The following is a 25,690-nucleotide window of genomic DNA, read 5'->3' on the forward strand; positions in this document are numbered from 1 at the left end:
CAGCGGGGAGTCTGCTTGTCCCTCTGCCCCTCTCGCTGCTTGTGTTCTCTCTCTCTCAAATAAATAAAATCTTAAAAAAAAAAGTTCTCATCACAAGAAAAAAAATTTATAACTCTGTGTGGTGATGGATGTTAACTAGACTTATTGAGGTGATGATTTCACAATATATACAAATATTGAATCATTATGCTGTCCACCTGAAACTATTATGTGTCAATTATATCACAATAAGAAATTATAGGTACACAAACCATAAGACCCAGCCATTCACTCCTAGGTGTTTATCCAAGAGAAATGAAAACACATCCACACCAAGACTTGTAACACAAACATTCACAGCAGCTTTATTTGGGATAGTTGCTAAATAACCTAAGTGTCCATCAAGAGGTGAGAACAAATTATGATATATATATATATTTTTTTTTGTTGAGATATAATTGACATGTAATATTGTATAAGTTTAAAGTGTACAATGTGTTGATTTGATATGTATGTATTACAACATGATTACCACCATAGCTTTAGCTAAAACCTCCATCACATCACATAATTATCATTTCTTTTTTGTGGTGAGAACATTGAAGATCTAGTCTCTTAGCAATTTTGAAGTATATAATACAGTATTGTTGAGTATAATCACTATGTTATGCATTAGATCTCCAGAATTTATCTAATAGTTGTATTGGTAGCAAAGGAAAAAAGCTAGTGAAACAAATGCTAAGTGAATGGATTCCTATTCTAAAACTGTCCTCACTCTCTGACTTTTGCTGGCCCTTGCCTCCTCTGGCAATGTTAGCCAAGCATGCTATTAGATTGAATAGATCCAAGATATATGCAGATGACAATTCCTTCTCATTCAATTTCATGAGGCTACACAAGGAACAGTTCACCTGCTTAAGAGTGCCTTGAAAGCAATGTTGCATTAACTACAAAAAGTACAGAGAACATAACAGAATGTAAATAGATTTGTGAGGAAATTTTCCATGTCTTTTGGTTACTTTTTTTACCCCACCTATTCTAACAGAAATTTGAGGAAGTATACAAATCAAATTGTAAATTAAAGAAAAAAGTCCTGCTAAGTTAAATGAGAGTCCTCAAGCTAAATATAGTTACTGCAACTGAAATTTTTTCTCTGAAATTGTAGGCAGCTCAGTTCTAAAGGAAAATATTCTAAGTTAGGTAGCTATTACAGAGGGGTATCCTCTATTTCTCTGGCTTCATGTACCCATGCAGTATTTCAGCTAGAAGAATACTCTTGGCCTCTCTTTTCTCCAATCACTTCACCATAGGAAGAACAACTGACTTGATTAGTACTTTTGATTAGTACATTAATAAATACATTGGCATCTTCTAGGCTCCCTACAGAGAAGGTTAACACTAGTCAGTTCTACTCTGTGATAAGAAGCTAGTGCCTTCAGGGAGGCCTGAGGTTGCCCAACTTTGCCTATAACAGGATAAGGAAGTTTGATTTTAAGGTGAAGTATTAAGAAGTCCAGTCTAGACATCAAAATCATGCCCTCCAATACAGCTTTTATAGTAATTAGCCAGCACTTTTTATTTCCAGTTTTGATCTGTGTATATTTCTCAATGGATTCTGCCAAATTTTTATATGTCAGGCTTGCAAAACAGAAATAAATTGACTCTATCTCAGAAGTTCACAGTTTGGTTGGGGAGACAAACAAGTTAACTAGCATTTACAGAACAGTATGATAAGTCTGTAATAGAGGTAAATACAAGGTATTGTGGAAGTACACAGAGCAGGAGCTTCTTAGCCTCAGTAGGGAGGGGTCAGAGAAGAACCAGAAGTGACCTGAGTTGAGTCTTTAAAGTAGGAGTTTGCTGGATGGAGAAGAAAATGTTCTAGGCAGGAATGATCAAACAAGGTAGCAAAGTAGGATAACATTAGGAGAAAAAAATGCTATGAAATATTTGAAGATTTACTTATTATTTAGCTGTAAATCATTAGAGGCTCATGTCTTAATATAGCGAATTATCTCTGCATTCCTGAAATAAAATCTATTTGGGTCATGGTACATTCAACTTTAAAAGTGCTGTTGTATTCAATTTGTTAATGTTTTATTTAGTATTTCTGCATTTATTTCATTATTAATTGGTCTATTGTTTTTTCTTTTCTTCTGCTATTCCTCACTAATTTGGTTTCATAGCTATGTTAGCCTTGTATAATGAGTTATAAGTTTTCCATCTTTTTCAAAGTTCTGTAAATAACATTGTTTCTAAAAGTTTTGATAGAATCCATGTCTTAAAACATCCTGACCTAGAGGTGCCTGCGTGGCTCAGTAGGTTAAAAGCGTCCAACTCTTGATTTCAGCTCAGGTCATGATCTCAGAGTCATGAGATCAAGCTCCACATCAGGCTCCACGCTCACTGTAGAGTCTGCTTCTCTCTTTCCTTTTCCCTCTGCCCCTCCCCATGGTCTCTCTCCCTCTCTCAAATAAATAAATAAATACATAAAGAAAATATAAAAAAAAAAAATCTTGACCTAGTGCCTTTTTCAGAGGTAGAACTGTCTGGTAACATGTCCCATTTCTTCCTTTGATCAGTTCAAGTTTTCTGCCTCTTCTTGTATCAATTTTCATAATTTATATTTCTTAAATAATATCCTATGTTATCAAAATTTCTCCTTTATTGATAGGTTAAACTTCGAGTATTCTTGTAATTTTTAAACTTCTTGGATATTTATATGCATCTGTTAATTCCATTTTTTTTTTTTGCATTTTCAGTGGTTTCTCTTTCTTCAGTTTTGCAAGAGGATTATTTGTCCTGTTAGTATTTTCAGTGAACTAGCTGTTGATCTTATTTATCTTAGTTGACCTTTCAAATGCATCAGACACACATTTTCTTTTTCATCACTTGGCTCTAAGTGACATAAAATTCTTATGAAAAAGAAGTTATAGGAAATGATAGTAATTCACAGGAAAGGGGAGCCCTCTGGAGGCTGAAATTTCAAAGTTTAGTGTTTATTAAGATTGCACTCAATACTCAAAATTAATAAAATGGCCACCAATAAGAAGAGAATAAGAAAAAAAATCAATTTTTAATAACAGTACATAAAACACAAATAAATTTAATAAGAAACACGAGATGTTTCTTATATATACCATATCATCATGTAATCATAGGTAGTACTCATAGGGTACTTACTATGTGCTAAGTATTGTTTTAAGCACTTTAGATATATTAACCCATTTAATTTTCATGATAACTCTAGGAGGCACTATTATTATCATCCCCCATATTATAGGAGGGGGAAATAAAGAACAAGTACACAAAGGTGAAAGAACATGCTACATGGCTAGTAAATGGCATAGCTGAGTTTGGAACCCAGGCAGTTGATTCTTGTGTGTATGAACTAAAGCACAGTGCTCTATTAAAGTGTAAACACACACACACACACATACACACACACACACACAAATACACAGAAGTTGTAAAATTGGGCGCTTGGGTGGCTTACTTGGTTAAGTGTCTGCCTTTGGCTTAGGTCATGATCCCAGGGTCTTGGGATCAAGCCCTGAGTTGGTCTCCCTGTTCAGCGGGGAGCCTGCTTCTCCCTCTCCCTGGGCTGCTCCCCCTGCTTGTGCTCTCTCTGTCAAATAAATAAATGAAATCTTTGAAAAAAAAAATTGGGCGCTTGGGTGGCTCAGTTGGTTAAGCATCTGCCTTGGGTTCAGGTCATGACCCCAGAGTCCCCAGAATCGAGTCCCACATTGGGCTCCTGGCTCAGCGGGGAGTCTGCTTTTCCCTCTGACCCTCCCCCCTCTCCTGCTTTCTCTCTCTCCCTCTCTATCTAACATAAATAAATAAAATCTTAAAAAACATATATTAAAAAAAGAAATTATAAAATTATAAAATCTTTGGGAAAAATGGCAGAAGACTTGAAAAAATGGAAAACCATATTAAGTTCTCTGATTCTGAAGACTGCATATTAAAATGACTCAATTCTCCAAATTAATCTATTGCTTTTATTTCATCTCAATCAGAATCCCAGTAAAAGAAAATGAGGGATCTTGACAAAATATTTCTTTTTTTTTTTTTTTAAGAATAAACCTTAGAGGGGTGCCTGGATGGCTCAGTCAGAGGAACATGTAGCGCTTGGTTTCGAGGTCATGAGTTCAAGCCCCATGTTGGGTATAGAGATTACTTAAATAAATACAAAAATAAATAAACTTTAAAAAAAGAATAAACCTTGGGCACCTGGGTGGCTCAGTTGGTTGGGCGACTGCCTTCGGCTCAGGTCATGATCCTGGAGTCCCGGGATAAAGTCCCACATTGGGCTCCCTGCTTGGCGGGGAGTCTGCTTCTCCCTCTGACCCTCTTCCCTCTCATGCTCTCTATCTCTCATTCTCTCTCTCTCTCAAATAAGTAAATAAAATCTTAAAAAAAAAAAAGAATAAACCTTAAAGGGTAGCTAGGAATATATTTTTTTAAAGAAGAGTACTGGGGGTACCTGAGAGGCTCAGTCAGTGAAGCGTCCAACTCTTGACTTCAGCTTAGGTCATGATCTTGTGGGCCTGAGATTGAGTGCCAAGACAGGCTCCAGTGCTCAGCGTGGAGTCTGCTTGTTCCTCTCCCTCTGCTCCTCCCCCCACTTGCTCGCTCTCTCTCTCTCAAATAAATAAATAAAATCTTTAAAAATTTTTTAAAGTAAAAAAAATAATAGTAGTGAATTAGACTGCTGCCCAGAAATTAAAACTTTAATAATTAAAACAGTGTTGGGGCGCCTGGGTGGCTCAGTTGTTAAGCGTCTGCCTTTGGCTCAGGTCATGATCCCAGGGTCCTGGGATCGAGCCCCGTGTCAGGCTCCCTGCTCAGCGGGAAGCCTGCTTCTCCCTCTCCCACTCCCCTGCTTGTGTTCCCTCTCTTGCTGTGTCTCTCTCTGTCAAATAAATAAATAAAATCTTTAAATAATAATAAGAAGAAGAATTAAAATAGTGTAAATAAATAAAAACAGCTCAGGAGTAAGTCATCAATAGAATAAATTAAAAATCTGGAAAGCTTAGTTTACATATATAATAATCTATATATGGACATATATGATAAAGACGTAATTTAAACCAGAAGAGAAAATCAATAAATAATTCACTCACCTATATAAGAAAAATATTAAATTATAAACCTATTACATGCCTTACACACATGTATAGAAACACACACACATGCACAGACACATAATCCCAGAGATTCTAAATGTAAAGAATGACATGATAAAAACAGTAGAAGAAAATATATTTGAGCATCTGTATAATTTTGGGGATAGAGGTGACCTTTCTAAAATGACCCAAAAAGCAGAGACGATAAGGAAAGAGAATGATAAATTTGGCTACAGAAAAATGAAAAACAAAAATTGAAAAATTACTCTCAATTTTCTTTCTACCTGCTGATTTTAAGTAACATAAAAACTTGTTTGTTAAAGGTGTGTGGCACGGGTGTTCTTAAGTGTATAATAATACAGACTTGAACCTAATGCTGCCTAAGATATTTTATCAGAATGGGAGGGTTTGTTTTCTTTCTACCTAAATACTATGTGTGAGGATGAGTCACATCCTAAAGTGCTGTTATTCTTGGTGGCCAATAAACCTCTCATGACTTTCAACCTCAAAAAGTATGTTCTTTTTTTTTTTAAAGATTTTATTTATTTGACAGAGAGAGACAGTGACAGAGGGAACACAAGCAGGGGGAGTGGGAGAGGGAGAAGCAGGCTTCCCGCGGAGCAGGGAGCCTGATGCCGGGCTCCATCCCAGGACCCTGGAACCATGACCTGAGCCAAAGGCAGATGCTTAATGACTGAGCCACCCATGCGCCCCTCAAAAAGTATGTTCTTAACAGACATTTACTCATTCATTCAGCTCATATTCAGTAACTACGATGACCAAGGTATAGAGCTGGGATATACTGGGGGGCCAAAATTCTGAAGCCCTAGGTAGTATAGTAGAAAGAACCCTCGATTAGAACTCTTGAGTTAGAGCTTGGGTCATATTGGAGTATTTCTGCCCTTTGGCAGGTCACTTGATCTCTCTGAGCCTCAGTTTTCTTATCTGTTAGTAAAGTATAATAATACCTTGGAGAATTACTATGAAGATTAGAACCAAACAAGCAAACAAACATCTATTGAGCTCTTGTTCTTTGTCAGGTTAACATATTTGAAAGAGTGCTTATAAAATTCTACACAAAAATATGTTACTTTCACATAATGAGTTCCCTGTTCTAAAGTTGGTAAAAATAGAGAAAGGGCAAAAAAGCATATACATACATTATAATATCAAAATTTGTAAGTGAGAAAAAGCCCACTAGGGGGAAAAGAAGGGAAAGATCAAAGATCGGCTGGGAAGCTTGGGTTGGGCTTGAAAATGGGTGGGTAGGGTTCTAGAGGGGAGGGGGGTAGGGGGATGGGTTAGCCTGGTGATGGGTATTGAGGAGGGCACATTCTGCATGGAGCACTGGGTGTTATGAACAAACAATGAATCATGGAACACTGCATCAAAAACTAATGATGTAATATATGGTGATTAACATAACAATAAAAAATTTAAAAAAAAAGAAAATGGGTGGGTATTTGGACCTCTAGAGATGCACGAGAAGATTAACATAGAGGGGATGATATGAATGGGAGCAAAGAGAAGAGAAGAAAGTAAAGAGAGTATGCAGAGAACAGCAGTACTTTAACATGAGTGTAGGGTGGATGAAGGTCGGCAGTAGCTGGAAAAAGTTTGAAGCCAGACAGAGAGACCTGAAGGCCAAAATCAGCAGTCTGGACTTGACACCTTAGGGAATAAAGAGTTGTGTAAAATGTACGCCAAGACTTTGGCATAAGACTGACTTGGATTTGAATCGGCTCCTCACATCCTAGCTATAGAGTTTTGACCAAGACACTTAACCTCTCTAAGCTTCAGTTTCTCATCTGTATGATGGAGATTAAATACTAACTTAAGTTCCAAGCATAGTATCTTGTAAATAAAAAATGCTTGATGCAGCATAGTTATTGTGTATGGGCACTGGTTGACTACTGAAGGACTTTGATGAGAGTAGTTGACATAATCTAAATTCTACAGCACAATGCATACTAAAGTAGAAGCTGGGAGAACAGTTAGGAGAAAATTACAGGAGTCCTAGGGGACACAGATAAGTTAAAAAACAGAAGGATCAAAGTAAGAGTTTTAAAGAATATTTTAAGATAGAATATAATTAAGTACTTTTTAGACACAGAGAGAACCCATTGTAGGGGAAAGAATGAAGACACATAGAGGAAATAACCTGTGAACTAAATTCTGGAGCTGGTGAGTGGGGATGAAATAAAGAATCCAGAGGAAACAGTACTCTTTGCTTGATTTCTTGTCTGTTTTATTCTGTGATACAGAATGCATTCTTAGCAGCAGCATAAATAATTTGGAAAATAGGGTAGGGCATAAATATTGGAAGAGATTAGTCTTGGAAAGAAAGAAGAATATCCACAGAAAGAAGTAAGAAAATGCCAAATGAGACTATATGGACATTTTGATATAAAAAGAGAAAAGTGAAGGAACACAATTTCTCATTCAAGAAGGTGAAGTCATCTCCAGGGAATGGGGTAAGTTATATATATATGACTAGAAGAGTGTGGATATCGTTTAGTCTTTAATCAGTTAAGATCAGGATTTCTCAACCTTCGTACTATTGATATTTTGGGCTGGATAATTTTTATTTAAGGGTGGTGGTAGACTTTCCTCTTAATTTTAGGATGTTCATAGCAGGATCCTGGCATCTGCTAATTAGATGCCAGTAGCAATCCTTCCCCCAGTTATGACAACCAAAAATGTCTCCAGATATGCCCAAATGCCCTCTGGGGGGCAAAATCACCTCAAACGAGAACCACTGGTCTAGCTGTTAGAATATGACAAGGAGTCTAAAGATACGGACATTGTCTTGTGACTCTCACATTCAGAAGATTGCTGGCACATACAGACTCTCTCTCTCATATATATATTTATTTTCTAGGTGCAGAACAGGTGAGAAATCAGGAAGCTAGAAAACTAAAGAGAAAGATATTTAAAAGAGAAGGTGCTCTGTGTTGCGATGAGCACTGGGTGTTATACGCAACTAATGAATCGTTGAACACTACATCAAAAACCAATGATGTACTATATGCTGACTAACTGAACATAATAAAAAATAAACAAATTAAAAAAACAACTTATAAAAAAATAAATAAGGGCGCCTGGGTGGCTCAGTCGTTAAGCGTCTGCCTTCTGCTCAGGTCGTGATCCCAAGGTCCTGGGATCGAGCCCCACATCGGGCTCCCTGCTCTGCGGGAAGCCTGCTTCTCCCTTACCCACTCCCCCTGCTTGTGTTCCCTCTCTTGCTGTGTCTCTGTCAAATAAATAAAATCTTTAAAAAAATATAAATAAATAGGGCACCTGGGTGGCTCAGTTGGTTAAGCGACTGCCTTCCGCTCAGGTCATGATCCTGGAGTTCCGGGATCAAGTCCTACATCGGGCTTCCTGCTCAGCAGGGAGTCTGCTTCTCCCTCTGACCCTCTTCCCTCTTGTGCTTTCTATCTCTTGTTCTCTCTCTCTCAAATAAATAAATAAAATCTTTAAAAAAATATAAATAAATAAATAGATAGATAGATAGATAAATAAATAAATAAAAGAGAAGGTGCTCAATAGTGTTAGATATTATTGTTTCTGGGTACTTTTTTCTCTTTTTTCCTCTAAGAGACAACACAAGTTGCTAATCTGCTAAGTTTGTACATACCAAGCACGTAGTAGGTGTTCAAAAATTATTTGTTAAATTTATTTACATTGTGAGGTATGAGATTGGTCTAAATTCAAAATATGAAGTTGTGAGAATTACTGTTTATGAAACATTAAGACTTCCTTTGGAGAGAAAGAAGTCCCTGCCCCTGCTCATTCTCTCTGTCTCTCTAGTAAAAATAAATAAGTAATTTTTAAAAAGACTTCTTTTGGAGAGAAAAAGAGAAATAGTTTTTCCATCTTGTATAAGGATGATATTGGCTACCCTGGATATTGGTGATTTGTTATAACTTATTATAGTTTGAATTTGCAGTTTAGACCTTAGGAAGTTATTTATTTTATAAGTTGGTTCATTTTCTATTAGGTACACAGTGGTGGTGTTATGCTTTTGTGGTTCAAACAGCTAGATTTCCCACAGGTGTAGTTAACCTGCTGAAATATCTAAATGAGATATTTACTCAATTATTCTGTATCTCTACAACTTACTTGTTAAAACAATAAAGCATTATTTCCTTTAAGATCCCATAACTCTTATGACATTAATTTCCTCAGGGAATAATTAGTTTTTATGTAAATGTCTTATTTCCCCTGCCACACTGACAGAGTAGAGTCATTTGCTCTCCCCAACTAACATAGTTCCTTGCACATAATATGTGCTCAAAAATGATTGATGGATGGGGCACCTGGGTGGCTTAGTCGATTAAGCGTCCAACTCTTGATTGGAGATAGGTCATGATCTCAGGGTCATGAGATCCAGCCCTTTGCTGGGTTTTGCCCTGGGTGTGGAGCCTGCTTAAGATTTTCTCTCTCCCTCTCCCTTTGCCCCTCCCCCCACCAAAGAAATTTATGGATAAATCGATGAGTGAACAATTACACCTCACACTGGGTGGAAGTCAAAAGACCTATATTCCTATCCCACCTATGTTATCTTTGGCAAATGCCTTAATTTCACTGGACCATAAAATATGAGAGGTGTTAGGGTGAATGTTACCCAGGGAAATATTAAAGTATAGAGCTAGCCCTTCCATTTTTCAGAAGGAAATAGACACAAGTATAACTGTTTATTCCAGCCTAAGACTTCTTTAGGGGAACAGAGTCAAGTCTAAGCATGGATAATGTTTTTATCCTAGCCAGAAGCTTAGCTTAAGTAAATTTTTCAATATGTGTAAAAGATACAATAAACACATAAAGTATGAGGTGACTCATAATCAGAAAAATGTTTAGGGGTTCAACATGTGAAAAAGAGAAAAGTGATAGTGTTTATGGAGACAAATGTGGCAAAAATAGGCTACAATAACATCTGGATTCTGTAGTTGAAAAAAAGGTAAACTACATAAATATGAAATATTAGGCTTCCCTTATATACTTGTGAAAATTTCTTTACATGCTGATGCTACCACAGCTTGTTTTTAGCATTATTATCTAGTTTAATTAGATTAAATATGTTGTGCCAAAATGTTTGCTCTCAATCTATTACATAGTTCCTTACTGATCAAAAGATAGTATGTGAGACTACACCCATAAATTAGGAACCACAAGACAATTTACTTATGCAACACATTTGTGCAATATTATTTCATTCCATATATCCAGATTTTCTGCATAATCTGGTTCAGACTAATCTGCAACTCTGTGTCAAATTGATTATCTGCCATATTTATGCCATGTCTCCTTTGGCTGATGTGTGTGTATGTGTGGGTAATATTTCATACACATTAATGCTTCTGCAAAAACACTAAAAACCTACATTTAATAGAAAATGCAAAAAAAATTTTTTTTTATTATTTCAAAATGACCTAGTGCCAAATTTCAAGTAGTGAATTAAATATCTATTTTAGAGCTTGCTCTAGATAAGGCATTGTGCTAGTATATACAAAGTATATATAGATAATTAGGACATGGTCCATGGCCCATGATCTCAAGAACACAGCAACCTGGTAGGAGAGGCAGGCATCAAAAAAACAATTATAATGTAAAGCATGGAAACTACCCAAAGTGGGACACTGAGAAAAACTGTAAGAGTGCCAGAAAGGTAACAACTAATTCTGAGATTATCAGTGGAAAGAGGAAACAGTTGTACTGAACCCTGTAGAATAAATAGGTTTTCAACATGTGATCAGAATACAAATAAAACAGGGCGCCTGGGTGGCTCAGTTGGTTAAGCGACTGCCTTCAGCTCAGGTCATGATCCTGGAGTCCCGGGATTGAGTCCCGCATCGGGCTCCCTGCTTGGCGGGGAGTCTGCTTCTTCCTCTGAACTTCCCCCCTCTCATGTGCTCTCTCTCTCTCATTCTCTCTCTCAAATAAATAAATAAAATCTTAAAAAAAAAAGAATACAAATAAAACAGCAAGAACAAAGACTTGGAAGTTGAAGGATCTGGGAGATGTTCAAAGAATGGCTAATGGTTCAGGGTTCCAGAGTAAATGGGATCGAATAATTGTTCCATGCTAAGAATTTCAGATTTCATCCTGTATGTGATAAATTATGAAGTTTGAGCAGGGGAGTGATATTCTCAATTAGTTGTTTTAGAAATATCATCTTGGCAGCAATATACAGAATTGTCTGAAGAAAAGAAGATGGAAAATAAGAATAACCCCAGACAAGGATTCACGAGCTTCTCAAAGGCTAAAATCTGTTTTCCTTATTTTTGCATCTTCAGTGCCTAGTATTGTGCCTGGCACAAAGTATGTTCTCAGTAAACATTAAACATTATTACTCTGTCCTCAACAGCATACCATGTGAATACAACAATGAAGCTTAATATTATTATAAGGGATTTCCACAAATGTATGGAATTGATCTGGATAGTAAAGGGTTTTTCCAGCTTCCTTTATGGCTCCTCAGCTTAGTTTACATTCAAGTGTGTTTAGGGGCGCCTGGGTGGCTCAGTCGGTTAAGCATCTGACTTGGTTTTGGCTCTGATCATGATCTCAGTGTTATAAGATCAAGCCCTGCATCAGGCTCTGCACTCAGTGTGAAGTCTGCTTGGGATTCTCTCTCCCTTTTTCTCTGCCCCTCCCTGTGTGTGCTCTTTCATTCTCTCTCTCTCTCAAATAAATAAATAAGATCTTTATATTCAAGTGTGTTTAAATTTACTTCCACCTAGATACAAAATAACAGTAACATAAATAATGTGAATTAAAACTTATAGGGAAAAGTAATTGTCTTAAGATTCTTTTCATATGCATAATTTTTAAAAAATGATGCAGAAATATCTACTGAGAAAAAACACAGATGACTTAGATATATAGGTGAAATTCACTATAAATATATAAAGAAAACTACTCTTAGAAATTTCCAAAGATAAGCAGGAGGAAAATCTTTGTAAAATATATGGCAGACCAAGAACAAATATTCCTTTTAAAGAGTATATGGCCCTGGGGCACCTGGGTGGCTCAGGAATTAAGCGTCGGCCTTCGGCTCAGGTCATGATCCCAGGGTCTTGGGATCGAGCCCTGCATCAGGCTCCCTGCTCAGCAGGGAGTCTGCTTCTCCCTCTCCCACTCCCCCACTTGTGTTCCCACCTCGCTATGTCTCTCTCTGTCAAATAAATAAATAAAATCTTAAAAAAATAAATAAATAAATAAAATAAAGAGTATATGGCCCAGCTAAAAGCATGGACTTTGAACCAGGGTTTGCAATTCTGTCTCATACTTTCTGGCTTAATCTTGGGTAAGACACTTAAATTCTCAATGTCCCAGTTTTCTTACCTGTAAACTGGGATTTGTAATATAGTATCTAATTTACAAGTAGTTGCAAAATGTTTAGAATAGTGCTTGGCACAGAGTAAGTGCTCAATAAAAGTTAGCTATTTTTAAATTATTATTCTTAATGTAGCAGAAACTATTTCTCAAAATCTGTTCTTTCCTTCTTATTTTAATAATAGAATCTCCAAGTTGTAACTATGCACATGACGGTCCAGAATAAACAATGATTCTTCTAGCCTTTACTACAGCCAAGAGTGATCAGGTGACTAGGGCCTAACCAACGAGATGTAAGCAGAACTGTCATGTGGCAGCTAATGGGAACCTTCCTTGAGAGAAACTAGATACCAGATACTCAAAATTAAATAATATGAAGCTGCTAAGGGTTGGTAAGGACAAAAAGCAATAGGAACTCTAAAACATTGCTGGTGGGAGTGTAAATTAGTACAATCACTTTGGAAAACAGTTTGCCATTATTGAATAAATGTGATGATATGTATACCCAATAATCCAGAAATTCATTCCTAAAATTATATTCCAGAAAAATGTATACATATACTAGGATATACGTACAAGGATATTGATAGCAGCACTATTTGTAATTTGTAATGATCCAAAGGTCCATCAACAATAGAATGGATAAATAAATTGAAGTATATTTATATGATGGTGTATTCAGCAATGAAATTGAATTAACATACATACGTACAATGGCATCCACTGAACAGAAACAAGAACCAAACTAACACAAACAGCAATATTTAAAAATAAGCAAAACTATATCATTTAGAAATGCATACTTGGATGAAACTAAAGAAAAGCAAAGCAGTGATTACCATAAAGTCAGGATTATAGTAATCTCTAGGTCTAGGAGGAGACTTCCTCAAGGGAGAGTTGTGATTAGAAAAGGAAACACAGCTTCTCAAGTTCTTGTAATGCTCTGTTTCTTTACTTTGAGTGGAGGTTGCATGGATATTTCTTTAAAATAATTTTTTTAAAGATGTTATTTATTGGGGCACCTGGGTGGCTCAGATGGTTAAGCGTTTGCCTTTGGCTCAGGTCATGATCCCAGGGTCCTGGGATGGAGCCCCGCATCGGGCTCCTGGCTCAGCAGGGAGCCTGCTTCTGCCTCTCCCCCTGCTCATGCTCTCTCTCTCTCTGTCTCAAATGAATAAATAAAATCTTTAAAAAATATTTTATTTATTTATTCATGAGAGACAGAAAGAGAGAGAGGCAGAGGGAGAAGCAGGCTCCCTGCGGAACAGGGAGCCTGATGCGGGACTCAATCCCACGATCCTGGGATCACGACCTGAGCCAACAAAGACAGACACTTAACTGACTGAGCCACCCAGGAACCCTTTTTAAAATAATTTTTTAAGCTATAGATTTTCTTATGTGTTTTTCTATATGAACATTATGTTTCACAATTTTAATTACAGATACATAAAGAAACATTGTGCCCTTGGCCTCTCCTCTTTTTCATTCCTTGCTCCATCTTGCTGCCTGAAACATAAATACTGCCACTTGAGACCATGAGACTAAGGACCACAACACAGGAATACTAGAGTAATGAGCTGGATGGTTAAGTCCCTGAGGCCTTTGTGGGGCACAGCTGCCATATCAGACCTGAACCTTTTACTTCCGTACCTCATTTACATGACAGAGAAACAAATTTTATATTGCTTGGAGATTTTCTGTTATCTGCATAGTCAAATCTGATAGTAACTAAAGTACCTATATACAAAATCTTCAAAAGAGAACCTGCTGAATAGAAAAATGGCCTGATCTTGCACACAGACACACACACACACACACACACACACACACACACACACACACACACAAAATTATGCAATTAATGGGATTCATGGAAGAAGAAATCCAAAGGGCTCATGAATATCTAAAAAATGTTTAATCTCAGTAGTAATCAGGAAAATGCAAATTAAAACAATAATGAGATAGTATTTTTCATGTGTCAGACCAGCAAACATTTTCAAAGAGCAAAATACTCACTTCTGTTGAGTATTCAGAAAAATGATCCCTCTCAGGCATTGTTAACATAAATTGCTATAAATTTTTGAAAGGTAAATTGGCACTATTAAATTTAAAATGCTCTTACCACTTACGGCAGCAAAGCAACACAAATCTATACCATAGGAATAACAGCAATAATATTTAAAACCCTATGTCTAAGAATTCTTATTGCAGCATTATTTGTCAAGATTAAAAAAAAAAAAACCTGAAAACAATCTGTTAAATCCATCAGTAGCAGAATGTTTGGATAAATTGCAGCATATCTTTACTATGAAATATTATGCAACTGTTAAAAACAAGTTAAATCTATACATTTTTATGTGGAATGTTGTTCGTGATGTATTGTTTGGTGAAGAAGGGTGAAAAATAAGTCACCCATTTTTATATAATTGGCCAAACTATTTTGTGTGTGCATGTCCATATAAATTTGTGTGAACGTATAACAGGTATGAAAAGTTATACCCCTGGGTGGGGGGATGGGGTAACTGGGTGATGGGCATTAAGGAGGGCACCTGATGTAGTAAACACTGGGTGTTATATGCAACTGATGAATCACTAAACTCTACCTCTGAAACTAATAATATAATATGGTAATTAATTGATTTTAAATTAAAAAAATTTAATTTAATTTAAAAAAGATACACCCCAGATTGTTAACCTTGGTTATCTGGGAATAGGGTCAGTAACAGAGATTACTTTTTCTGTATTCATCTTAGGATGGTTTTACTGGTTACAATTAGCATAACAATGTGTTACTTTTGTAATTTTTACAAAATTATTTAATTTAAAATTAGTTTTAATGAAAGGTATACATCCAAGAATGCATAGTAATGTACCTCAATGCCAGATGAACATCTTTGTATTGATTACCGCCAAACATTAAATCCGCATCAGTGAAGCAAACTGCACAAACCTGTACAAAATAGAATGAAGTCAGTAACTTGGGAGAGTAATGTAGCTTATCCACTGATGTTTCATAATTAGCATTTTGTTAGTAATTAACTAGAAAGACACCCATGTGTTAGTAAAATAAATAAATGCATGTTACTTCTTGCAATATTCTGGGAAGAAATTTAATGCCAAGTTACGTCACGGAAAGAAAGACAGGAGTTAAGAAATACAGCGACACTTCTTCCTGATCTGGTGGGTCTAGTGATTCCTAAATGAGTGTGTTTGCGAAGGGGTGGCTATCAATCAACGTGTACAATCTGCATGTCCCAATTCTATCTTCCTGCCCCTCCTCAAATGCTCTTCCGCCTTCAAGCCATGGCCAACACCTAGCCAGACACCTGAATCATGTTGGCTTCCTCCCTTTCGCTTTCCTTCTTCCTGAATCTGATGGCTAAATTCTTTGTTTTACCTTTGGAACGCTTCTGCCCTTGCCTTCCCTCTGGTCCTGTCCCGTTTGGCCAGGATCAGCTAATAACATTAGAAGTCCAGACTCCCTGGCGTGCTCTTCCCTGCCTTTCACACCGGTTCCCTCGGGCTTCCTGCCTCTGTCCTCTGTCACTCTCCACTGAGTGCCGCAAAGGATTCGCTCAGCCGCGAGGACCCGGGCACGCCCCGGCAATGGGCAACCGCGGGCGGAAGTGCCAGGAGCCCGAGGGGCGGGGCCTCGCCTGGCTGGCCAATGCCAGCGCTGAGCCCAAGGCCAGAGGTCACATGCTCAGTAGGCGGGAATTATGTCAGTTGACGGGTACGTGGCGATTTTACCTCCGTGCCAACCCGGGGAGGCTGAAGAGAGGAGAAAGGGAAGGTGTTCTTGAGCAGAGGAGAAGAAAAGGTCAGGGTGGGGCTAGAGTATGGCAACTCCAAAATTGCTGGAAAACAGATCTGTGAGGCCCGGTTGATGTGGCTCTGTGGGGACAAGACCCCAGAACCAGGGTCCACGTAACCTAATGAGGCGGGCATAGAGGTTGTGAAGGGCACAGAAAGGCCAGTGGGATTTCAACCCACTAACAAGAAGTTGTATAGATTAAACAATACGAGAAAATCTGTGAACCTTGCCTCCTCTGCGATTTTACATGGTTAAAGTGTGGTTTTTAGGCAAAGGAGTGAGGAAGGGGAGAAATCTCCATATGCCTGAGGCTGGCGAGAGGAGATGGGAAGCCAGCCCTAAAATTCGCGTTCACTCGTGTGTGTCTTAGATAATCTTGGAAATAATATCCCAATATATATACCTACACTTTAAATATGTAAAATTTTTACCTCAGTGATACTTCGGTAAAACTGAGTGGAGAAAATCTTGTGCCTTACTTCTTTGGCCTTGTGCATAAGAGCCTAACCTGATTACTTATACGCATTTCCATTTTGGCCCCTATCAGGAGGTAGCACAAGAGCATTAAAATCTTTAGGAATAGGTAAGGAAAAATATTTCAGGAATTGCTGAAATTCCTGATTGATTGATTGATTATTTTTAAAATACCTTCTCTTTAGCCATGATTTTGCTTTTCTCCCTTTAACTTTAGAAATAAGGCCGATTTATCTCTTCCTATCCATCCACTATTATAGGATGGGGTCAAACACCTGTAATGCAATGAAGTAAAGTTGACAGGTGAAAGGAATTCTATGAATATATGTGATATATAGTATCTTATTTAAGTACTGTATGTTCAGCATGAATTTAAATGATTAATTTCAATACAACAGTAATTATTGTTTAAGGTAGTTGATGAGAGTGAATGAATCTGAAGCTAGTAGAAATACAGGCTTCACAAGAAAGGAAAATTTAAGATAAATGCTGACAATAACTGAATGGATTAACTAAGTAGATTGGTTGTTTTAAATTTTTTGAAATGACTTCTAGAATGATGCACAATCAGATAATGTTTTTTGAAAGCACAATATCAAGAAATGGAAATTCTAAATTAATATTTGCCTCAAAGATCAGTGATACACTATATGGAAAAGGTATGGAAGTACAATGATTGGAAAATATTTCCAGAGAAGCAATCACCAGTAAGAAAACGCTACGTTGACATTGTTTAATTAAGAGTGAAAGACTGAATTAAAAGTACTATGTACTCCCCATATCTGTTGATACCACAGAACCTAACAATATTAAAAAAATAATTCAGATAGCTTATTGGGTTTGTTTTCATTGGAAAGCTTATAATATCCAAAATGTCTTCTGATTCATTAATCAAATAAAGTAATTGTATTCCGGAACCAGTTTGCTCTTAGATTTTGTAATACAGTAGTTGAGTAGTTAAGAATGTTCACTCGATGATGACTGAAAATAGGAATAGATTCATAGCTAATTAATGTAGATGAGCTCTTAAGGTCTTCTGGTGCAGTACCTTCACCATAGATAAGGAAACAGGTAAACCTCAAATAAGTTTAAAATAATAATGAAACTAAGGCAGAACCATTCGGATTAAAATGTTTATTTCGCTCACTAAGAACTTACTGACAAACTACCTTATGAAGACTTCTAGCTTACATCTAAATTCCCCAAAACATTTGAAGTAACTGATCAGAATGCTAAGAACTATCTGATACACTGGACTCTGTCCTAGAGTGACTCTTATAAGCTGTAATTGCTCTGGTTCTCACATAAATGAGAACCATCTTGGACTCTTTCAGGATTCTAAATTTTACCTACTGCTTCATTAGATGAATTTGTTTATTTATCAGTAATGACCCATTGACCTAGGAATACTATGTCTTAGTGGCTTTATTCCAAATGAGCTATTAGGGAATTCTAACTTCAGCCTTTTTATTTTAAATTTTTATTTATTTTTTTTAGTAAACTCTACCCCCAACAGGGGCTTGAACTCATGACCCCAAGATCAAGAGTCACATGTTCTTCTAACTGAGCCAGTCAGGCACCCCTGGGCTTTTCATTTTTTAAGAGACTTGAATTTCCCAGATTCTTCTCCCCTGCTTCTGCACAGTTTTATGTGTGGTTATTCTGTTTCAAGACCACTTAAGAAATATGGTTATCCTGAGAAAACCACTGTACTAGTGGTTTTCTCAAACTTGAGAATTCCTGCCTCTTTTGTAACAAAATGGTCACAGAATATATATTTCAATCCACCAACCAGAAGTTGTGTGGATTAAACAATATATGAACATGTATGAAAAGTAGATGAAAAATTTTATATCAACATACATTATTTTCATATTAGATTTAAATCATAGTAATAAATGTCATTTTAATAGTAAAATTTTTTATCACTCAGTGCCTTTTTAAAAATGAATGAACCAAAGTTTTGTGATTAAGAATGGTTTTCTACTCCTTGCTTTGCTATTTTATCAACATTTAATTTTAATTTTTATATTTCCAGATATTGAAATTTGTACCGCTCTCAAAGAAAGAAGACATGTTTTCAGCATTCAAATATTGTGCAATAGACTATTTAGATGAGGTAGAGTATTATTGGATCACTAACTACTAAGAATTATGATATGAAAAGTACTACCTGCATTCACTACATGATTTATGATAATTTTGCAGTAGTCCTTAGACTAATCCTTAGTCTAATTACTTGGAGATTTATTTAAAATTTCTTCCCACTTCCAATATACTTTAAAAATGCCACGTTTAGAAGGAAATTATTGACAATGTATTGTGAATCTGAAGCTGTCAGCAGAAAAAAATAGGAACTTGGCATATTTGGGCTGCTTCTATATGAACATTCTTGAGTGATCTTCCTTGAAAAGAGTCGGGGGAGAAAGCAGTCCCAGTTATCTTTATGAGGAAATAACAATAACAGCATGTATTGACCAATTGTATGGGCCAGATACTTTGGTCTTTTGATGGATTATATGATTTGATCCTTTGCTCTTTTGATGGATTATGCCATTTGATCATCATAACTACTCCAAGAGCTAGGTTTTACAATTTTACAGGTTAGGAAACTGATGTCTAGAGAACTTAAACAGCTTATACAAAGCTAAGATTCAAGGCCAGTACATTGTTAAGAAACTAAAATAGTCATACAACAAATCATTGTTCTTATGATCTTAATTGATAAATTAAATTTTGATTTTCTTTATAACCTTGACCTCATTACCAGGAAAAAAAATTACTCCAATGTAACTAAAACTGTCCATTTTATAGGAAATAAGAAAGACATTTAGACATCTTCAGGTTTTGTATTTCTTCATAATTGTGGGAGGTAAATGTGTTATTATAACATATTCATGGTAGGGAATCAGAAGTCATTGTTAACCAAATATATTGGTCACTTCAAAATTAGTCTGTATTCAAACATCCTTAAATTTTAATCTGTGCCCATGGTATCTTAGTTTCTTGCTGGTGGATCACACCCCATGATATAGTACAAATATGCTACTGATTGATGGCATTTCTTGCAAAAGTTGTAGAATTTTGTAAAGTTCATGGAAATAGTGTTGGGGAACCACTCAACAGGTAAAGCTATTGTCAAATGAAGACCTTGCAACATGGATTAGTTACAGATAAGAGGAAGAGAATGGTTTGAATATTAAAGGAGTCAGAGATGCCTTGAGAATATTTTGGTTAAATATTTTTTAAAAATATCTTCTTTACAATCAAAGATGAAGTAATGACTAATATCATGCATATCATTATATAATACAGTTTGTGGGAAAATTTTGACAAAAAACCAGTTATGGTTACAAACTAATTATAACCAAAATTTTGTTAGCTATAAAATTTAATTTTTATCACTTTATTTCATTTTTTTAGACAAAGTATTAATCAAGCTTTTTTTCTGTTTTGCAATGAACCTTTGGTCCTCGTTTTATAGAAATTACTTTAACTCTTCTTTCTTTGTACCATTTATTCTTGAATAATTAAGACCTCTTATTTAATATGTATAACACCTTCAGCAAACATAAAACTCTTGGGAAATAATGCAGGAAACTATCATTTGTCCAAATACATAGAATAATGAAGTTTGTGGGAAGTTGAGAGTTACTGAGGAAAAGCTTCATAGAGGAGATATTGCTTAAGATGGGCCTTGAAATATAAATAGGATTTTTTTTAATAAATAGAATTTTGATAATCTGAGAAGAATAGTGGGACATTTTTCAGAGGCACACCATAGACTATGAGGTTTAAGAAATAGTTTTATTTATTGATTTTTTTTTAAGTTAGGAACTTATTTGCTGGTTGTCACAAGCTTAATAATGCAAAGACATAGAAAACAAAATTAAGACAGCCATATTATACTGTTAAGCGAAAAAAAAGCACATTGCTAAATGGTATACTGTATAAATGATGTGATCTCATTTTTGTCAAACACATAGACACACACAGACACACACACACACACACACACACACACACACACATATTTTAGCCTAGCCTAGAAAAGGAAGTCTGTGGAAAACATGCCAAAGTATTACTTATATTACCAGGGACCTTGAATTTCTCAGTTATGTGTTCTGTGTTATTCTATATTTTATAATGAGCAGGTATTACCTTTAAATAAAAATAATATGAATTTGAAAGAATAAAAAATTTTAATATTCTGAATATTGATAGTTGCATCTGATAAATATATTAAAAGATTTTATAATCTTACTTTCTTACATAGAATATAGTTAGAAAGAAGTTTTGCAGAGACGCTTTATTGCTTCGAGTCCCTTCATGTTTATATCAAGATGGAAATTATCATGCAGGAGTTATTGATAATAAGTTTAGGAGGCCATGGATGAGAGGTATGTTTTATTTTTATTTCTCTAAAATCTATTTCAAAAGTAATGTCAGAGTTTAGCACCGTAAATTATTCGGAAAGTGTTCTTTTCTTATTAATAAAACTGCATTGCATTTATTCATATCAGAACTCCAAGGGGTGTCTGGGTAGCTCAGTCAGTTAAGCATCTGCCTTCGGCTCAGGTCATGATCCCGGAATACCAGGATTGAGGCCGGCATTGGGTTCCCCGCTCAGCGGGGAGTCTCCTTCTTCCTCTGACCCTCCCCCTTCTCATGCTCTCTCTCTCAAATAAATAAATAAAATCTTAAAAAAAAAGAACTCAAGGTTACAAATTAATATTTTTATGACAGAATTTAGGTGACAAAGTAGGGAATTGGGAAGTTTATACTAGATACAAATAGAACAACTAAAAGATATGTAGATGATGAAGTCTTAAAATATCCTAGCATTGTAAACATTTGTTGTAATAGGATCTTGCTCAACTGTAGGAGGGCTACTTTAAAATGTTATGATATACCACATATAAAACTATTTTTAAATGTATATGTACAAAATACTATCTTTTGCTCTTATCATGTCATGGATTTAAGAAAGAGGTAGATTCCATTGAGGAGTCAAGTCAGTTAACAACATTTATTTAGCATGTATTATGTACCAGGTACTGTTATAGGTGCTAAGGACAGTTACTAATAAGACAGAAGTAATTCCTTCCCTCAGTGGGTTTTCAGACTGGTAAGAAGTATGCAGCAATAAAACCATCAAATATATAAGCTAATCTCTTGTATTAATAAATATGTAGAAAAGACACAATAGGGTAATGTGATACAAGATTTAGTAGGGAGCACTATTTCCTAAGATGCTTAGGGAAGGAAGTGGACATTTGAGTTGAGATCTGAATGATGAGAAGGCAACAACAATAAAAAGATATGAGGGAGAAGCCTTTCAAGCAAATGCAGAGTTCCTGACTCAGGAATAAACTTGATGAGTTTTAGGACCAGAAAATTAGGCCACTGTGACAGGTTAATGAAAAGGGGATATTTAAGAAGTAGGCAGCTTCTGAAAGATACAAGGCATTATAGGCCATGATATGGAGTCTATTTGCTTGTTTATATTATGGCTAATGTAACAAATCATTGGACAGTTTTTTTAAAAAGGGAGTGACATAATCTGATATATGCTTTAGAAAAATCATTCTGGTTGTCTGGAGTATGGAAGGGGTAGGGATTGGGAAAGAGTAGAAATGATAAATTCAATCAGAAAGCTATCATATTAGTTCAGAATCTAGATTGCTAAGTGAATCTACACTTTACATAAAAGATAATAGTGGCTTGAACTAGGCTTATGTTAATGGGAGGTGCGAGGAGTGGTTGAATTGAGATTATTTTAAAAGTCTAGCCAATAGTGAGAGGGTTAAAGAAAAAAGAGAACAATAAAGAATGTCTTCTAGGGTTTTTGACCTGAGCAATTGGGTGGATGGCCGTGCTATTTCCCAAGATAAGAAAAGGCTCATGGGGAAGCCAGTTTGTGGCTAGAGTCAAAACTCTGCTTTGGCCAGGTTAAAATGCCTATTTAGGTATCTAAATGAAGACATCAAGGAGGCAATTTATTATATAAATCTTGAGCACTGCTGGAGTTTCAAACTGGAGTAATCGTATATGGATTGCACATAAACTTATGGAAGCAGATGAAGTCACTGTGAGCATGAGTATATATAGAGAGAGCAGAGAGCCTAGGACAAAGCCCTAGAACACTCCAACAGTTAAAGGCAGAACCAGGTAAGAAAACAAGTGAGATAGGGACACCCACGGGGCTCAGTCCATTAAGCGTCTGCCTTCAGCTCAAGTAATGATCTCAGGGTCCTGGGATCAAGCCCTACACTCAACAAGGAGTCTGCTTGAGATTCTCTCCTTCTCCCTCTGCCCTTTCCCCTGCCCACATGCTCACTTTCTCCCTCCCTCTAAAATAAAATAAATAGGGGCGCCTGAGGGGCTCAGTTGTTAAGCATCAGCCTTCAGCTCAGGTCATGATTCCAGGGTCCTGGGATGGAGCCCCTCATCGGGCTCCCTGCTTAGTGGGAAGCCTGCTTCGCTTCTCCCTCTCCCACTCCCCCTGCTTGTGTTCTCTCTCTCACTGTGTCTTGCTCTCTGCCAAATAAATCTTTAAAAAATAAAAATTAAAAAAAAAATCTTTAGAAAGAAGAATGAGAAAACCAGTTTGTTTAGGAAGGTGTACTATTATCGTCTGTCAGTATTGGATGCCCATTTGAAATTTATGGGCATAATCTGAAATGAGTTCATTCAGTTCATTCAGACAAAGATCATGACTGGATGATCTTTTTCCAATAATTTTCAGCTGTTCTAGTGTACGTACACAAGGTGGAGAGTAGGGGTTTTCCTGAGTTAGTACAAGGGAAAGAGAGGCAAAGGAATCAAGGGTCTTTGTAAGGTAGTGGTTATGGGACTGGCTATGGAAACTGAAGTGTGTAAGAAAGGAAGTAAGGACATGAGGGAGGAATGTCTTCATTTTACAATGAATATTGTAAAAAGGGAGTGAATCTCAGTCAGGTTGGAAATAAGGTAAAGAATAGCTTTCATTAATCTGCTTATCTAAAAGTACAGAAGGAAAAATAAAGAAATAAATGTACAGAAGGAAAAATGAGTTCATCATTTTTTCCTATTTTTTTCTCTTTTTAAAAACAATAACATTAACAGCCAAAAATTTTTTAAAAGATTTTATTTACTTATTTGCCAGAGAGAGAGAGAGAACAAGCAAGGGGAGGGGCAGGCACAGGGAGAAGCAGGCTCCACGCTGAGCAAGGAGCCCAAGGTGGGTCTCATCCCAGGACCCTGGGATCATGACCAGAGCTGAAGGCAGACGTTTAACGGACTGAGCCACCCAGGCATCCCCATTAACAGCCAAAATTTGTTTACAATATGTAAGGCACTATTCTAAGCAATTTATATGTCTCATTGCATTTAATCTTCACAACACTAGGAAAAGACCATTATTATTCCCAATTTGTAGATAAGGAATACAGGTACAAAGAGGTTAAGAGGTTTACCCAAGCTTATACACTTAATAAGTAGCAATACAAGTATTAAATAAAATCTGGTCAGGGTGATTCCAGAACCTGTACTTGTAAACCACTAAACTTTTGTATTTTTTTTCAATGACACACAGACTCAGATGTTAAGTGATTTGTTCAAGATAACAAAACTAGTAAGACATAACATTGGTGGTAGAATACCACCTTTGACTTCACTCAGTTGCTTCTTCTGACATTAGTATATGACATGATCTCTCTTTTAAGGAACCAATGGTCTAATTTGAGAGACAAGCTATAGATACCTAAAATTTTTAAATATGGCTGTGTATGATCATGTGCCAGAGTGAGTGCTACTGACAATTATGGCCCTTCAAGGAGAATATATCAGAACAAGCTGAAATGGTTAATAATAAAACTTCATGAGGACTAATATGAGCTGTTGAACAGGACTATCTAGGATGGTAGTGCTGTATTAGCAAAAGAGAGGATGAAAAATGAGGATGGTATGTTCAGGTGATATTGTTCTGACTATAGTTGAGGGGTTTTGGGGGGGTGAATTATAATAATGAGAAAGATTATTTAAATATTTGAAATCTGGTAAAATTTTGGGAAAAATTACATTTGTGAACAAATAACACCATAATGTAAAATGTTCATGTTTGGCTTGTAGTAAGTGCAAAAGAAAATTCTAAAAGCTAATGTTTACCATTCTCCTTTCTAGTTTCAGCTGTTTCAGTGTGGGGAATGACAGATGATATTTCAGTCTTGGATCAGTGGAAAGCAAGTCTCTTTGTGGAGGAGTTCCTAGAGAAGTATGTGTCCTTAACCTCAATTTCCCCTTTACATCTAGGAGAGAAACAGTAAGTTCTCCAGACCTCTGCAAAGAGAAGATCCTTTCCTTTGTATACTCAGAGATTTTATTCTTTTATCTGAAGAAAAAGCCCTAATCTGAGCCACAAAAGAGAGGTTAATAGAAGTGATTTATACCCTTTTTATTTTGGCTTAATTTATCACGTATTAACTGTTCTCTATGCATTTGTGTTATAAAACACACACAGAAATAAAACAAATATGTTATTATGATTTTAATCAATAAGTAAACTTCTTGTAGAATGTGTCTATAGGACACTTTATATTAAAATTGGTCTTTTTTTCTTATAGTATAAATGCAGATTTAAGGCTATTTTCTAACATAACTTTGTCAAAACATTATTCATTACTAGTTCAGTCATTCATCAAATATTTATTATATACAATCCTGTGTGCTGGATGCAGGATACACAAATGAATAAGACACAGTCTCTACTTTCAAAGAACACAAGAAAGCACAGTCTCTACTTTCAAAGAACACAAGGGAGTAGAGATTTATAAATAAATAATTACAATACAATATGGGAAGTATAATGACAAAGATAGGAACACAGAGCATACATAATACAAGGAAGAACATCTAACCCAGTCTACTTTGTTAATATAGGCATAAATTAGAGATTTCAGTGCAAAGGTAA

The 25,690-nt window shown here is 36.2% G+C and overlaps 1 protein-coding gene across 10 annotated transcripts in view; it reads left to right on the plus strand.

The window, feature by feature from the left end:
• The first annotated feature begins 325 nt into the window (after positions 1-325).
• Positions 326-25,690, plus strand: part of SHOC1 (shortage in chiasmata 1) — a 102,854-nt gene continuing 77,489 nt past the window's right edge. For 6 of the 10 annotated variants that reach the window (XM_027614610.1, XM_027614615.1, XM_027614618.1 and 3 more), the window contains exons 1-4: positions 16,153-16,272; positions 18,779-18,859; positions 21,017-21,140; positions 24,904-24,994. In XM_027614610.1, coding sequence (XP_027470411.1) covers positions 18,815-18,859; positions 21,017-21,140; positions 24,904-24,994 — 260 coding nt within the window. In that variant the 5' untranslated portion in view covers positions 16,153-16,272; positions 18,779-18,814. Of the gene's footprint in view, positions 388-16,152; positions 16,273-16,812; positions 16,850-17,000; positions 17,044-18,778; positions 18,860-21,016; positions 21,141-24,903; positions 24,995-25,690 lie in introns of those variants that run through there. The other 4 variants (XM_027614612.1, XM_027614613.2, XM_027614611.1 and 1 more) reach the window with 4 other exon arrangements.

Source organism: Zalophus californianus, chromosome 13 (assembly GCF_009762305.2).
Source record: "Zalophus californianus isolate mZalCal1 chromosome 13, mZalCal1.pri.v2, whole genome shotgun sequence".
Classification (NCBI taxonomy): domain Eukaryota; kingdom Metazoa; phylum Chordata; class Mammalia; order Carnivora; family Otariidae; genus Zalophus; species Zalophus californianus.